At 41.5% G+C, this 17,729-nt stretch overlaps 1 protein-coding gene across 3 annotated transcripts in view; it reads left to right on the top strand.

Annotated features, from left to right (window-relative positions):
* marchf5 (membrane-associated ring finger (C3HC4) 5) overlaps positions 1-17,729 on the top strand; it is a 141,552-nt gene that overhangs the window by 28,002 nt on the left and 95,821 nt on the right. For all 3 annotated transcript variants that reach the window (XM_072479091.1, XM_072479093.1, XM_072479092.1), the window contains exon 2: positions 17,331-17,533. In XM_072479091.1, the coding sequence (XP_072335192.1) occupies positions 17,331-17,533 (203 nt within the window). The remainder of the gene's footprint in view (positions 1-17,330; positions 17,534-17,729) is intronic.

Here is a 17,729-nt window from a genome sequence, read left to right as displayed (position 1 = left end):
TTGATGCAGTCAACATGATTGATAATGCTGAAACACAACATTTAAAGCAGATATCATCTGTTCATGTGAAGAATGATTTGAACATACCATTAAAAGTAAACCAGTCCAAAATTTCTTTCAAGTTGGATACTGGAGCTCATGCAAATTTGATCACTGAATCAGACCTCTCTAAAATACAGTGTCCTCCTCGAATGAAGCTACTAAATGCCAGTTGAGGGGCTACAATGGCAACATCATTAGCACAAGAGGATTGTGTTGTCTAACAGTAAGCAACAATGACATCCACCTGCCAGTGCTATTTGAAATCGTTGATGTTGATAAATCATCTCTACCAGGTGTTGATACTAGTTTGATTTGGATTTTGTTTATTGTCACGAGTACCGAGGTACAGTGAAAAGTATTTTTCTGCGAGCAGCTGAACAGATCATTAAGTACATGAAAATAAAATTTAAAAAATAATATATTATATGTGAGGTTATCCACTTTGGTAGCAAAGATAGGAAGGCAGAGTATTATTTGAATGGGTGTAAATTGAGAGCAGTGGATATTAAGCAAGACCTTGGTGTCTTCGTGCATCAGTTGCTGAAAGTAAGCACGCAGGTACAGCAGGCAGTAAAGAAGGCAAATGGTATGTTGGCCTTCATAGCGAGAGGATTTGAGTATAGGAATAGGGATGTCTAATTGTACAGGGTGTTGGTGAAGCCACACCTGGAATATTGTGTGCAATTTTGGTTTCCTTATCTGAGGAAGTGTATTCTTGCTGAGTGCAGCGAAGGTTTACCAGGCTGATTCCTGGGACGGTAGGGCTGTAATATTAGGAGAGACTTAAATTGGTTAGGATTATATTCACTGGAGTTTAGAAGAGGTGAGAGGGGTTCTAGAAACATACACCATTCTAACAGGATTAGACAGGATAGATTCAGAAAGTATGTTCCTGTTGGTCAGGGAGTCCAGAACTTGGGGTCATGGTTTGAGGATAAGTGATGAACCTTATAAGACTGAGGGGAGGAGAAATTTCTTCACCTAGAGAGGGGTAAATCTCTGGAATTCACTACCACAGAAAGTAGTTGAGGCCAAAACCTTGTGTGATTTCAAGAAGGATCTTGGGGGCTAAAGGGATATTGGGGGTGGGGGGTGGGGGGGGAAGGTGGGATCAGGGTATTGAATTTGATGATCAGCCATGATCAAAATGAATGGTGGAGCAGGCTCGAAGGTCCGAATGGCCTACTCCTGTGTCTAAGTGTTGGTAGCAATTCCACAATGTAGTTAGCAGTTGGTTTTATTTATCATCGTTAATGTAGAAAACAAATGGTCAATGCTTTTTGCAGAGGCATGAATAAAAAGAGAATTTGATGCCCTGTCACAAAAAATGAGATCAGGGAATTGATCAAAACACTGTCAAGAAGTTAGAAGGATGTCCCCAATGGCGAGGGAGTCCAGAACCAAGCATCACAGTCTGAGGTTAAACAATTTAGGATTAAGAGAGTGTTGAGTCTGTGGAATTCGCCACCACAAGAAGCAATTGAGGACAAAACATTGTATGTTTTCAAGAAGTTGGATATACTCTTGGAGCTAAAGGAAATCAAAGGATGATGGGGGAAAACCAGGAACAGGTTTCTGAGTTGGATGATCAGCCATAATCTTTAATGAATGGTAGATTAGGATCGAAGGACCACATGGCCTACAACTGCTCCTATTTTCTATGTTTCTAAGTTGATTTTGCAGAGGTTTTACAGGCAGTCAAAAGTGGAGGGGTTTAGGGAAGCAATTCGAGTGTAGGTCCAAGTGGCTGAAGGCGTGGGTTGCCAGTGGTGGAGGGTAAAAGATGAATAAGAGACTGGAGTTCTGGAGGATGTTAGAAAAAGAGCAAAATCATGGAAGGATTCTAAACATGTTTACGGGAATTTTAATTTGCCAGCATTGGGGAAAAATAGACCACGGCAACTGGGATGATGAGCAAATGGGCTTTTGACGCAAGGTAAAATACGGACAACAGAGTTTTGGGTCAGCTGAAGTTTATGGAGGCTGAAGACTGGAAGGTCAGGCAGTACAACATTGGATTTTCTACTTGGGAGAGGATGGACATCAGTGAGGGTTTCAATGGCAGATAGATGTTATAGAAATGGAGTTGGCAGCCCCTGTGATGGAATGGCAATAGGGTCATTAGTTTGAGACCGATACTGGGGAAGCTGATAGAGATGCTGGTGTATGGCGTTTATAGTGGCAATGGAGATATTGGTGTTGCACCTCCCAATAGTTAGCTGAGCTAGATTACAGCTCATCCAAGGCAGCACAGGGGTCAGAAAAAGGTGAGAAAGAGATAAAATGTTGATCCAATATTCATCACCCTGTGAAGATTTAGACATTTTTTGCTTAATTTGAAAGATTGTGAAACCTGATTATTTCAGGCTAAGTTAGCATTTACTTAAGAGAGATTATTTGTAGAAAATACTTACCTGTTCCTTTTGAAAATTCCAACTTTATCTTCTGAACCATTTGTGAAGCTTAACATTTGTGTATGTATAAAAACTGCATAAATTAACTTTGAGCACTTTCTATTTGGCATTTTTGGATACAGGAATTTTTGCATTGAAGGCAGTGTCCGCAAACTCGGTGTACCGATAGGTACAGTGAAATTAAGTTTAAGGCAGTGCAAATTAAGAAATTGAATGCTATGGCGGCACAGCAGCGCAGTGGTTAGCATTGCTGTATCATGCCGCCGAGGTTCCAGGTTCGATCCCAGCCCCGGGTCACTGTCCGTGTGGAGTTTGCACGTTCTCCCCCAGTCTGTGGGTCTCACCCCTACAACCCAAAGATGTGCAGATTAGGTGGATTGGCCAAGCTAAATTGCCCCTTAATTGGAAAAAATTGAATTGGGTAAATTGAATACCGCCCCCCCCCCATCTGAGTTGCCATCCATTTTCAGAGAAAATTGCTATTTTTATTTGTTGATGGAATGCGGTTATTCATTTTCCACCCCTAATTGCCATTGAGAAGATGGTTATGAGCTATCTATCTCTGTCTTAAAGACACTCAGTAATTTGGTCTCCACAGCCTTCTGCGGCAAAGAGTTCCACAGATTCACCACCCTCTGGCTGAAGAAATTTCTCCTCATCTCTGTTTTAAAGGATTGTCCCTTTAGTCTGAGATTGTGTACTCTGGTTCTAAGTTTTCCTACAAGTGGAAACGTCCTTTCCACATCCACTCTATCCAGGCTTCACAGTATCCTGTAAGTTTCAATAAGATTCCCCCTCATCCTTCTACACTCCCAACGAGTACAGACCCAGAGCCCTCAACCGTTCCTCATGCGACAAGCTCTTCATTCCAGGGATCATTCTTGTGAACCTCCCCGGGGCCCTTTCCAAGGCCAGCACACCCTTCCTTAGATAAGGGGCCCAAAACTGCTCATAATACTCCAAATGGGGTCTGACCAGAGCCTTGTATAGCCTCAGAAGTAGATCCCTGGTCTTGTATTCTAACCCTCTCGACATGAATGCTAACATTACATTTGCTTTCCTAACTGCCGACTGAACCTGCACGTCAACCTTAAGAGAATCGTGAACAAGGATTCCCAAGTGCTTCTGATTTCCTAAGCATTTCCCCATTTAGAAAATAGTCTATGCCTCCATTCTTCCATCTAAAGTGCATAACCTCACACTTTTTCATATTGTATTCCAGCTGTCACTTCTTTGCCCACTCTCCTATCCTGTCCAAATCCTTCTGCAGCATCCCTGCTTCTTCAATACTACCTGCCCCTCTACACATCTTTGTATCATCTGCAAACTTGAAACAGTGCCTTCAGTTCCTTCTTCCAGATCATTATTGTATCTTGTGAAAAGTTGTTGTCCCAGCACAGACCCCTGAGGCACACCACTAGTCACTGGCTGCCATCCTGAAAAAGACTCCTTTATCCCCACTGTCTACCTTCTGCCAGTCAGCCAATCCTCTATCCATGCCAGGATCTTACCCTTAACACCATGCGCTCTTAACTTATTTAACAGCCCCCTATGTGGCACCTTGTCAAAGGCCTTCCGGAAATTTAAATAAATCATGTCCACTGGTTCTCCTTTGTCTAACTTCCTTGTTACCTCCTCAAAGAACTCAAGCAGATTTTTCAGACATGACCTCTCTTTGACAAAGGCTATAATGAGGTCAGGAGTTGCGTTGCCCTGGCAAAATCCAAACTGAATGTCCGTGAACAGGTTGGTCCTGAGTAAGTGCCACATGACTACTGTTGTTGATGCCTTTCATCATCTCATTGATCATCGAGACTCGCTTGCTGGGCTAATAATTTGTCAAGTTGGGTTTGTCCTGCTTTTTGTGGACAGTACATTGCTAGGATCTTAGATGCCAGTGTTGTATTTGTACTTGGACAGCTTGGTCGGGGGCATAGCTGGTTCTGGAATGCAAATGTTCTGTACTATTGCAGGAATGTTGTCAGGACCCATAGCTGTTGCAGTATCCAGTGCCTTCCGCAGTTTCTTAATATCACATGGAATGAATTGACTGAAGATTAACATCTTTGATGCTGGGTGTGGTGTTTTTTGTAGTTCTAATCCGAGGATGGTTGGCGTAGTGTTCACAAAGACCACAACTAGCTTTTACATTGAAGAAAGCTAATTGGATTTGACACTTACTCCTATATACGACACTTACCTCTATATAACAACAATTGATAAACATACATTCTATACTCGTCTACTACTAATCTCTACACAAATACAATAACTATGATCTGCTCTCGTTCACACTATCTTTCTTACAGTCTGTCTTCTAGCCTCCTCCTCAACCTCTCTCCCAGAAGGCTTGGCATCGATGCCTTGTATAGTTCTGCACCTAGTTCCCTCTAGTGGTTGATTTGGACATAACATTAATCCTTACAGTTCTGTACATTTAACATAATGCCACACTGGGGGTTACAGTGGGAGGCTGAGATGGATCATCCACCTCGGAACTTCTGGTTGAAGATAGTTGCAAATGATTAATTCTTGTCTTTTAAACTGTTGTGCTGAACTCTCCCCATCATTTGCACTCGCACACTTTAAACAAGAACATAGAGATAGGAATTGGAAACCAATGGATAAGTGATGTGGGAAGAGTACCCAAGGGTGCAAAGCATCTGCATATATACTAGTGGATGATGTCCACATACGAGACAGGGTAGGGGGTCAGGCCTGATGGGAGTTTGGGACTCATTCTCCTCAGCATCCTACTGAAAGGCTGTTGGACCCTGCTCCCTGAGTGTTGCTGAGCTCCAGGAGCCTTGGATAAAACCAGATTCTGCTAACTGCCTTGTTTCCCACTCTCTAATTGTCCACGCAGGAGACACGGGGGGGGGGGGGGGGGGGGGGGGTTGGGTTGGGTTGGGCCAGATTTCTTTCCAATGTTGTAATTAAATGTAGGATAAACCGTGTTTCCTATACTCTGATTCACCAATTAATATTTGCTGACGAGCAAAAATCTGAGATATCTGCTTGGATTTTACCCTATGAATCTAGACCCTGACTCCATACCTCACAACTGCTCAAGCCCCACATGCCTTTCTAGGACCCAAAACTGTCCATAATCCTGAAATGAAAATCCCTGGCTATATATAACTGGCATAACAGCATAATAACTCTCGGGCTGAGTGTGTTGCAGGAAAGCTGGCTCTTGATCCTAGTTGCTCTTGGAAAGGTAGTGGTTGGTGGATCTTTTTGTACCATTGCAGTGCTTGTAATGAAGATACTCTCATTGCACGTCTTGGGTAGGGAGTTGTCGGATTTTGAGCCAACGACAATGAAGTAAATTGAAACAGAACTGGTGCACACTGTAACCACTGCAGGCTATTTAGACTAGTGAAATTACCAATCAAGCCTATTGATTTATCCTGTGTTTTTATAAAATCAATGATCGTCACTTGAGAAATGCCACTGGAGATCTGCTAGTTTTTAAAATATCGACTGCAAAACTTGCCTGACCATGTAAAAAGGCTGAAAATGAGCTTGCTGACCTGCTTGCATGATCTACAAGTTTTAAAATATATCATTTAAGTATCTGTAACACCTTGACACTCGTGCAAGATGATTCAGAACAAGTGGCATTCTGGCTAAGTTTGCCGATGATACAAAGATAGGTGGAGGGGCAGGTAGTATGGAGGAGGTGGGGAGGCTGCAGAAAGATTTAGACAGTTTAGGAGAGTGGTCCAAGAAATGGCTGATGAAATTCAACGTGGGCAAGTGCGAGGTCTTGCACTTTGGAAAAAAGAATAGAGGCATGGACTATTTTCTAAACGGTGACAAAATGCATAATGCTGAAGTGCAAAGGGACTTGGGAGTCCTAGTCCAGGATTCTCTAAAGGTAAACTTGCAGGTTGAGTCCGTAATTAAGAAAGCAAATGCAATGTTGTCATTCATCTCAAGAGGCTTGGAATATAAAAGCAGGGATGTACTACTGAAGCTTTATAAAGCATTAGTTAGGCCCCATTTAGAATACTATGAGCAATTTTGTGCCCCACACCTCAGGAAGGACATACTGGCACTGGAGCGGGTCCAGCGGAGATTCACACGGATGATCCCAGGAATGGTAGGCCTAACATACGATGAACGTCTGAGGATCCTGGGATTATATTCATTGGAGTTTAGGAGGTTGAGGGGAGATCTAATAGAAACTTACAAGATAATGAATGGCTTAGATAGGGTGGATGTAGGGAAGTTGTTTCCATTAGCAGGGGAGACTAGGACCCGGGGGCACAGCCTTAGAATAAAAGGGAGTCACTTTAGAACAGAGATGAGGAGAAATTTCTTCAGCCAGAGAGTGGTGGGTCTGTGGAATTCATTGCCACAGAGGGCGGTGGAGGCCGGGACGTTGAGTGTCTTTAAGACAGAAGTTGATAAATTCTTGATTTCTCGAGGAATTAAGGGCTATGGAGAGAGAGCGGGTAAATGGAGTTGAAATCAGCCATGATTGAATGGTGGAGTGGACTCGATGGGCCGAATGGCCTTACTTCCACTCCTATGTCTTATGGTCTTATGATTGAAACGATCGGATAATTTGTGAAACCTTAATCATGATGGCTGCTGAATAGAAATCCTAATTCTCTGCACTGTTGTTTCTTTTTTGGCTGTTTGATAGCAAATGTGTTTTGGTTGATTTTTGAAATATGGATGCAGACCAACACAGTATTTTTGTCAGGCTTTTCAGTCTGGGAGTGAAACATAATGTCTAGAATTTGCTGGAGCTGGGAATCTTGCAGTGAGTGCCATGAGTTTGACTTTCTTCCATTCCCTTGAAATTAATTTTGCATCACAAATTGGTGGAAGAGTGAGTTGACAACTGGACAAGAAGGTCAACAGAACACCAAGACCAATGTCCATCTCCCTAATAAGTTACATTTTGGGATTTGAATAAGTCAGCAAAGCTGAAGTGGCAGCTTGAACATCTGATTGTCACTGAATTATTAGAAGTCCATTATTTAACAAATGGGGACAGTAGAAGCCAGTTGGTATGTTGTTGGTCATTAATGCAATCTATATTTACAAGCAGAGTGAATGAGCACTTCACAAAATTTGAACTGACTAGAGAGAGCAGGTATGGTTGATTAAGAATAGATCATCTTCAAAATCTTTATTTTTTTTGAGAAACTAAAATAGACCAAAGATTCTCTATTAATGTTTGTGTGGTCTTCCAGAAGGCATTTCATGTTCCATTTACTAATTTACTGATAGGTAAATTTAAAGTTTATGGAATTGAATGCAATTAGGTGGTAGAATAATACATTAGTGTCACGAATAGGCTTACAGTAACACTGCAGTGAAGTTACTGTGAAAATCCCTGAGTCGCCATACTCCAGTGCCTGTTCGGGTACACTGAGGGAGAATTCAGAATGTGCAATTCACCTAACAGCATGTCTTTCGGGACTTGTGGGAGGAAACCGGAGCACCCGGAGGAAACCCACACAGACACCGGGAGAACATGGAGACTCCGTACAGACTGACCCAAGCCTGGAATTGAAGCCGGGTCCCTGGTGCTGTGAAGCAACTGTGCTAACCACTGTGCTATCATGCCACCCTGAAGACAGAGTATGGATAATTAGTCCGTACTCTAATTGGAAGAAAGCAACTGGTGATGTCGAGAGGATTTTTGCCTCAACTATTTACAATATTTGTGAATGATGAGATTGAGGTAAGACAATGTTGAGTTGTTTAACCAAGTTTTCCAATGACAGAAAGGTTGGTGTGGACAGGAGCATATTGGTTTCAAAGTGGAAGGTCATTGGAAACATAAATTATCCCATTAGCAGTGTCCTTGTACTGTTTAATCATAGCCTTGACATTCTGTGTCTAGTTTAATTCATATTAACAGCATAAATGCAGCAATTACTTGACATGCTCAAAGTTTGATGGAGACCTGTGGTCCTTATGGACTAACAGTGTCTTAAATTGTCTGGCAATTTGAGGTAAGTAACACCTGAGTTTCTCTTCATACATATGGCTGTTTTTCACCCCCCACACTGAACATTATGTAGGATGCTAAGGAGAACTGATTTTCTGTGCAAAGAAATGTAACTTGCGCAGGACCAAGGAGTTGCCAGAGTACGATACTCAGAAAATGGAGTAAAGTAGCATTCGAAGGACAGTGGAATATTCACCCTGGTGTGGCAGGAAAATGGGAGCCTGCTTAAAAGCCAGGAGGAGCATGGGATTTAATCTACAAGGCTAGGTGTCTGCTGAGAGAGTGGCGTAGCATGCAAGGAGGTCCTGTATTTGTGGTGAGTTTATTAGTTAATGGGAAAGTATCTTTTCTGGCATATTAGTTGCCTATTCTGTAACATTTAACAGTAATACTTTTTAGCCTGTTTGTTACAGTGAACCTCAAGTGAAATCTAGTCCTGCAATTCTTTCTGTCAGTCATGGGAAATTCATATCACTTGGTTATCCCTACAGGGGTTATAACAATTGTGCTATTGCATGGGTGGAGAATTCTAAATTACCTGGTATCTGTTCTCGGGCATCTTTTTGCATAAGTTTAGGAACAAGGCTGTGTGGCGGGGGCATGGTGGGAACTGTGACGTTCTGAAGTGCACATTTTTTTTTGATGAGCTAATTTAGATTCTAATTTAGATTGAGTACAGTTTCTTGTCTACAAAAGTATTCCTTCAAAAAAGTGGATAACAGTATGACAATTGTTGAAAGGTAGCCAGCTTGCCATAGAAATAAAAGAATGCAAATATTACTTTGAGAGTTGGGTTATATTTGCTTGGCTTCAACATAAATTAGGGTAATTGTCTTAATTATATTAACTTCTCTGATTGTGTCCCAGTGAGAACACAATAGCTAAAGTCAAAGTTACATGTAATTTATTATTGATTTGAAATTGATTGTGACTGGTACATGAATCAATCTGGCTGAATTGTAACATTAAAATTTAGTACTGCACAAATGAGGCAGTACTATGCAATATGAATAATTGCACAGGTTTTAATTAATCTAACTTGAAAAATCACCACTGGGGATGACCTGCTTAACCATAAGAATTAAGGTTAGATGATTTAAGCAAAGTAACTTCATTTGGAGGTATACCCTTTTAACTCTTCATATATTTGTCATCCTCTTCATATCTATAAGAGATCATAGCTATCTTCCGAATCGATTTGGACTAGTAGGAACCGGATTGAAACAATTCAAAATCAAGTTAGTCTTTACAATCATGAATAAGAAAGAAGATTATCATTAATTTAAGGTCATATTTTCATCAGGAAACATTTCCTGATCAGTCGAGCGATTTATAATTTATTGAGAGTTGAATTTGATGTGTACAACGCTGGAAATTTTAAACGCCAAATTGCACTTCATATCTAATGTATTAATTTTGTACACATATATTCTATATATGAGGAACAACAAAATACAATTAATAATTTGAAGTCCGTAGAAAAATCATGGAAATGTTATTACTGAGATCCCTAGGATCTATCACCAGCTTTACTTCAATTTCATAGAATCATCAAAAAGTCACAGCACAGAAGAAGGCCATTCGATCCATCTTGTCCATGCCAGCCCGAGGACACCTAGGTGCCAGTTTTTTGATCCCACCTTCCTGCACCCTGTCCATAGCCTTTTAGCTTAGAGCACTTAAGGTGCAGATCTGGGTACCTTTTTAAAAGAGTTTAAGGTCCCTGCCTCCGCCACCAACTCGGGCAGCGAATTCCAGACTCTCGCTAAGCTCCGTGTTTAAAAGTGTTTCCTCATCTCCTCTCTACACCTTCTGCCATTTATCTTGAATCTATGTCCCCTCATAGATTCTCCACCAAGGGAAACCATTTTACCCTGTCCACCCCATCGCTTCCCCTCATAATTTTGTACACCTCAATTAAGTCGCCCACTCAGCCTTCTTTTCCAAGGAAAATAACCCCAACCTATCCAAACTCTCCTTGTAGCCACATTTTTCTAGCCCAGGCAACATTCTTCTGCACTCTCTCCAGAACAACAACATCCTTCCTGTAATGTGGTGACCAGAGCTGCACACACTATTCCAGTTGTCGCCTCACCAGTGTTTCCAACATCATATCCTTCCTTTTATATTCTATACCTCTGCCAATGAAGGAGAGCCTTCCATATGCTTTCTTAACAACCGTGTCTACTTGTCTTTGGGGACTTGTGTACACCAATATCTCTCACTTCATCTCCCCCTCTTAGTATATTCTCATTTATCTTATACTCCCTACAACTGTTCGACCTCCCTAAATGCACGATCTCACACTTCTTTGTTAAATTCCATCTGCCACTTTATCGCCTACTCCACCAATCCATCCATATAGTTTAAAAAAAAATAAATTTAGAGTACCCAATTCATTTTTTCCAATGAAGGGGCAATTTAGCGTGGCCAATCCACCTACCCTGCACATCTTTGGGTTGTGGGGGTGAAACCCACGCAACACGGGAAGAATGTGCAAACTCCACACGGACAGTGACCCAGAGCCGGGATCGAACCTGGGACCTCGGCGTCGTGATTAACCCACTGCGCCACCGTGCTGCCCCCATCCATATAGTTCTGAAGAGTACAGGTATCCTCTATACTGTCCTCCACTTGGCCAATCTTTGTGTCATCTGCAAATTTCCCAATCATGCTCTCCATGTTCACGTCCAAACCGTTAATATATTTTTAAAAATAAATTTAAAGTGCCCAATTATTTTTCCAATTAAGAGGAATTTAGCATGGCCAATCCACCTACCCTGCACACTTTCGATTTGTGGGAGACCCACGCAGACACGGGTGAATGTCCAAACTCCACACAGGCAGGGATCGACGACGGGTCCTTGGTGCTGTGAGGCAGTTGTGCTAACCATTGCACCACGAGCCGCCCCCAAATCATTAATACATAACACAAACAGTAAAGGTCCCAACACCGAACGCTGTGGAACATTGCCGTTTGTCTCCTGTTACTAAGCCAACTTTTTATCTGGTTTGCCACTTGCCCCATATCCCATGGCCTTTCACTTTCTTGAGGAACCTACTTTGTCAAATGCCTTGCTAAAATCCTTGTACGCCACATCCACTGCACTACCTTTATCAACCCTTCTTGTCACTTCCTCAAATAATTTGAAATTTATGAGTAAAGACCTTCCTTTAACAAATCCATGCTGACTATCCATGACTAATCCATGTCTTTCTGTGTGACAGTTAATCCTATCTCTCAGAATTGATTATTAGTTTGCCCACCACTGACGTAAGACTAACTGGCCGATAATTGTTCAGCATTTCCTTCGATCCCTTTTTAAACAATTTAAATTGGAGTTCTGTACAGTTTTCTACAATTCACCCTGATTAGCTCATTGAAGAGGTTTGTCACAGTTCAAGGTATTGGAAGGGCCCATTTTTATTTTTATTTCAGTTTTTCTACTGGGTGTTTGACTGAAAACATTAGCTTGCTACACATCACTCTCTTGCAGTATTAACGTAAGCAGATTATTTTTGGCTACATAATAAAGTTGGATCTGTAAACTGCATTAGTGGTTTTGTTCATTAACCAGCAGGTACCAAAACAGACATTGAAAATTTTACAGCTTGTGGCTCAGTTGGTAGCACTCCGGGTCAGAAGATTCTTGATTCAACTCATACTCCAGGGCCACAGCATCTCCGTTGACCCGGCAATGCTGAAATTAGGGGGTGGTGCACTGTTGAAGGTGTTGTATTTTAAATGAAACGCTAGACCGAAGCCTCACCTGCCCTGTCAAATGGGCGTACATGCTCGCACAGCACGACTTCAAATAAAATAACAACAAAATACTGCGGATGCTGGAGATCTGAAGTGAAAACCACATGCTAGAAAAGCTCAGCAGGTCTGGCAGCATCTGTGGAGAGAAAAACATTTTGAATCCAAATGGCTCTCCTTTGGAATTGTTCTGTAGAATTTCATCCGAACAGACATTGACCCAAAAATGTCAACTCTTTCTCTCCACAGGTGCTACCCTGGCCTGCTGACTATTTCCAGCATTTTCTGCTTTTATTTTGTATTTCCAGTATTTTGCTTTTGTATTGAATTTTGGAAAGGAAGGCTAATTGCATCAATATTTCTTCACAATATGGTTGTAATTATTGTAAGAAATCATATCACTGAGAGTGATTGGCATTGCAGAACTTGAACATTCCAGTTATGTACTGTGGCATCACATTTATACAGGGTGTATAGAAGGAGATTATATGTTTCTTCTTGTGTACATTGAAATACAAGGGCATCTGAGGGAGCAGTTTCTTGGCAGATGGAAAGGATGTCATTTAGACTTGTTAACATGCAAAACAATATTCAGTATTACATATGCAGATATTGGTTTTATAAATATTTTATCAATGTTTTAATTGTAATCCCCAACATTTTTATCAACATGCAAAATTATATTGCCGTGAGTGGCAGGTTCTGATCATGATTCATGTTTATAATTGCTCTCAAAAACAAATGTAACAGTGTGCTTCAAAATAATTAGAATTGTTTAGCTGCCAAATAAATTTAGTTTTACACCAGTGTCCTGCAAAATAAAATTGAGATGAACTGCAAAATATTCTGTCTTCTCTGCAATGCATCTAAGTGCAAAGCAGAGCAAAATGCATCAGGGATATTGATTCTGTTTTTGTGGACTCATCGAGGGAGCAGGCTTGAGTTACCGTAAGAAATGAAGCTTTGTTTTCACAAGAGGTTTCACCTAGCGGGTTTTTCCTGTTTCAGTTTGTTATCTGAGTACTGACCTAATTCACTATTTTATCAAGGTCATGTTTTATTCAATGCAAGAAAATGGAAAATTTGGCATGGAGCACAGTGCTGTTGTTGAAAGGGCATCATGCAGTGCGCGCCTATGCTTTCCGTTCTCCTCCCCCCACCCCCATTCTAGCTGAAAGCAAATCGACAATCATGGTGGAAAATTATCGCAGCATTCCCATTTATTATTTGGGCCTGTTTCTGAAATGAGTTGCATTTGTGACACCACATGATTTAATTTCAAACTCTCTGATAGTATTTGGTGACGATTAAAATAGTGAAATGCTGATTTGTTAACCCAGGGTGTCCCTTGATTTGAGGATCACATCTACTCTAGTTTGAGAGTTCCTGCCTTGGGTCTGTCATGATGCAGAGATATTTGGAACTTGGGTCCAGAAATGGGGTGCAAGATGTAGCAGGCAATTTAGGGGTGAAACAGACTGAGGGGAAAGACTGCCAGCAGCAGAGTCAGAGGGATATACCCACAGCTGGAGTTGCCATGTCGCATTCAGACTTCAGCTCTTGAGTGGGGATTGACAGGATGCACCAGTTCAGCCAGGATGATCCACTCAAGATCCATTGACATTTTGGACACTCTTGTTTGTCCAGCCATTAGCCCATCACAGAGTATGATAACCTATTTGGCTGTCAATGGAAGATGCATATAAATGAAATTGCTCTGTTTTTTTGTATACATGTGACTGAGTAAGCAGTCAAGATAACGATAATAGGTTGAAGTCTGAAAACCTGAGGGACCTTTGTTTGAGGGGCTGGGTGAAGAGAAAGAAAGAATGCTGTTCCGAACAGTTACAGGGAGACGGTTGTGGAAATTGACCAGAGAGGTCCTGCCACCAAGGCAGACTTTGGAAAAGGCTTCTGAACAAACGTCCTTAACAGAAGAAAAATTGGTTTGTAAATGCAAGTCATGGTCTTGGCATATCTGTGTGAGCGGCATGGTGATTTAAAGTGATGTTTCAAGGGAACTAATGTGTTGACGTTAAGAAACTGCATGTAATCTGCTATTATTAGGGTTAAAGTTTAAAAGTTTTCAAATATTTTCTTTTGTTTTAATAAAGTTTGTTCGTAAAATAGCCAAGCCCTATTTCTTACATTATCACTCCTCGACCGAATTGATCTTTCCACACCACATTAAAAGTTAAAATGTTACGCCATTTCATTCAGTCACTTAGTCACTGAGAGCTGACCAAACATCCGTAACAAATTGGGGACTCATCCGGGATTCTTGGTATAATTCCTTGTTTGGCTTGGGGTTATCAAAAGTAAAGACAGTCCGTGTGTGTTGATTCTTTCCAGGTTTGAAATATTGAATAGGGAGTGACTGGAGGTGGCCCTTGCAGTTACAAAGGATGTTCTTTGGAGGATATCACTCGGGAGGATTTACAAAGGGAATCGAAGGCAAAGCTGTTGAGTTTGGCAGAGAAAATGCAGTTAGCGCTGCCAAAAGTCCCAAAGAAGGCAGAGAAAATACCAACCATGGCTTAATATTGAAAATTACCATTAGAATTAGCTCAAATCCAGGGGCAGCATGGTGGCACAGTGGTTAGCATTGCTGCCTCACGGTGCTGAGGTCCCAGGTTTGATCCCAGCTCTGGGTCACTGTCCATGTGGAGTTTGCACATTCTCCCTGTGTTTGCATGGGTTTCACCCCCAAAGATGTGCAGGGTAGGTGGATTGGCCACACTAAATTGCCCCTTAATTGGAAAAAATGAATTGGGTACACTAAATTTATATTAAATTTAAAAAAAGAATTAGCTCAAATCCAATTAAAAACAAAAGAATTGGAAATGCAGCAAAACTCAGCAAAGTGGAGATGGCAAATGAAGCCAAGTTGGCCCAAATGATAATGGATCTTGAGTGGATCATCTTGGCTGAACTGGGGCATCCTGTATTCCCACTGACTAGGTTAAGTCTGAATGGGACACGGTGACTCATGCTGAGCGCGCATCCGTCTCACTCTGCTGACAGCAGTCTTTTCCCTCAGTCTGTTTAACCCCTAAGTTGCCCGCTGCATCTTGGACCCCATTTCTGAACCCAAGTTCGTAATATTTCCCTCTCCTGACAGGCCTAAATGACTGATGGGGTTAATCTCCGCCCGTGGATCTTTGGGCATGTTGGGTTGGTCGGGGATTCGCAGTGCTGAATTTGTTTCCTTTTCTTTCATTCCTCTGATTTGTCATTAAGGCATTGGAACGCTAAATTGGATGCAGCCTGATAGTTGTCCTCCCATACATATTGTCACCATTGTGCATGATTTATAGCACGTCATTATGGTCAATGCTGTTGTGCTTCAAAGAGCACTTCAGAATGTCAAGAACTGTTTTCTTTGTCTTTTCCTGGAACATTGGCCAATTGAGTGTTGAGGGAATTAGACCTGGTGGAGGAGAGGGTTTTTGGCCATCTGGACATGGTGTCCAATCCTTCAAATTCCCTAGCAATTTGGAGAAGACCATGGCATATTGATATTATCACTGGACCAGTAACCAGAGCCCCAGCAGAATGTTCTGGGGACCCAGGTTCGAATCCCAGATGGTGATATTTGAATTCAATAAAAATATGGAAGTAAAAGTCTAATGATGGCCATGAAAACATTGTCAATTGTTGTAAATATAAAATCTGGTTCTGATGGTTTAGATTTCGCCTATTTGTGACTCTAGACCCACAGCAATGTGGTTGACTCTTAAATGCCTTCTGAGGGACAATTCGGGATGGGAGTAAATACTGGCCCAGCCAGCGATGCTCACATTCCGTGAATGAATTTAAAAAAAAAAAAAACATTGCTTGTGGACTTGTCTTCAAGACGGACACTAGTATTTGTTCAATTATCCTCCCATTGGATCTGGAGGAATCACTGGAGGCAATGCTCATGCAATTTCTCTAACACTTGTGTGTCACAAATATAGAGTCCAGGTCTCACTGCAGTACAGGAGTATGGTGATGATGACTGCTGTGCAATTCGGACTTTGTTTGACTTGTGGAGATCTTCATACAAACTACAGTGGCATGTGTGTGACTGTCAGGTTAGCTGATCCAGTGTTGGATCTCCTCGTCAATGGTGGCCTTTTGAGAAAGATAGCTGCCAAGGTTTGGGAAGTGCTCAACATTTCATTGTCTCGCCTTCAACATGTATGGGAGGTGAAATATTTGGCTGATCAGGTATGGGTTTTTGGTTTTGGCACCATGTCACTTGACAGGCTGGGTTTATTGTATGTGGAGTTGAAGAAATCCAGTGGCTTGTGAATCTGGTGCAGAGTGGGCATTGACATTGCAGTCACCTGCAACTAGGTCATGTATATCTATGTTGCTCAGTTTAGTTTTGGATGGAAGTAACTAAGGTTACGTTTTCCATCCAAATATTGTAATACTGTTGAGGTGAATAGCTACTGTCACATAATTTAGGGCTGTCTCACAGCCTTGTTGACTCCTGCGCAAAACAGTTGTAGTCATGTCATCGTGTAGCAATTGCAGGATTATCATGCAGTTTCATGGGCATCCAAGGATTTGAATCAGAATCCACAGAGCCAAATGCTTTGGTTAGGTTGATGAATGAAATTCCGAATTCCGATTGCAGTTCTCAACATTTCTCTTGGGTTTGTCTGGCCATAAAGAACATGTCGGTCATGGAGCCTTGAAGTGAGCAAATGTCCACCACCTTCGTTGAAGACCTCAACTGAATACCTTTTGGTATTTGCAAGCTGTGTGTTCATTGTTTTATTTGAACCAACAATAACAAACATTTAATGTGTTGAATTAAAGATTTTCTTTCATGACCAACGTCTTCAAATTTTACCAAGATGTACTCTCTTTGACAGATTGATCCATGGGCAGTCCTGTACTCTAAATCATAGACCACTTATCCACTCCAGTACTTCATTGTATGCAGAGAATAAACATATGGGAGGAGGAAGGGAAAAAAAATCAAAATTCTAAAACTTGGTCATAGCAAAGTGTTTGCATTGTGTATAATCACTTCAGACTGTAGTTATTAGGACTATTTTAACTTCTCTTCTGCTGGAAGGGGTGAATGCTTGGGCTTAGTGCTGTTTTAGTCCTGGAATGTTCATTTTTATTTTCATTTTAGGAGTTGTTGGGTGTGTTTTGCTACCGACGAAGATGATAGGACAGCAGAATGGGTGCGACCTTGCAGGTGCAGGGGTTCCACAAAATGGGTGCACCAAGCTTGTCTACAACGATGGGTTGACGAAAAACAAAGGGGCAACAGTACAGCCAGAGTGGCATGTCCACAATGCAATGCTGAATACTTAATTGTCTTTCCAAAACTGGGTAAGATGAATGCCACTTGATCAATTCTTTCACTAAGAGATGTTCAAAATTAATTTATGTTTATTTACCGTAAAATCCTGGAAATACTCAAGAGGCTTGACGGCATTTGTGGAGAGAGAATCGAGAGTTAACATTTTGGGTCTTTGCTGCATTACGCGTCATATTCTGTAAGAAGTCTTACAACATTTTAAAGTCC

Source organism: Scyliorhinus torazame, chromosome 16 (genome assembly GCF_047496885.1).
Source record: "Scyliorhinus torazame isolate Kashiwa2021f chromosome 16, sScyTor2.1, whole genome shotgun sequence".
NCBI lineage: Eukaryota > Metazoa > Chordata > Chondrichthyes > Carcharhiniformes > Scyliorhinidae > Scyliorhinus > Scyliorhinus torazame.
The sequence above is the reverse complement of the archived record's forward strand: the minus strand, read 5'-3'. Positions and strand labels throughout refer to the sequence as shown.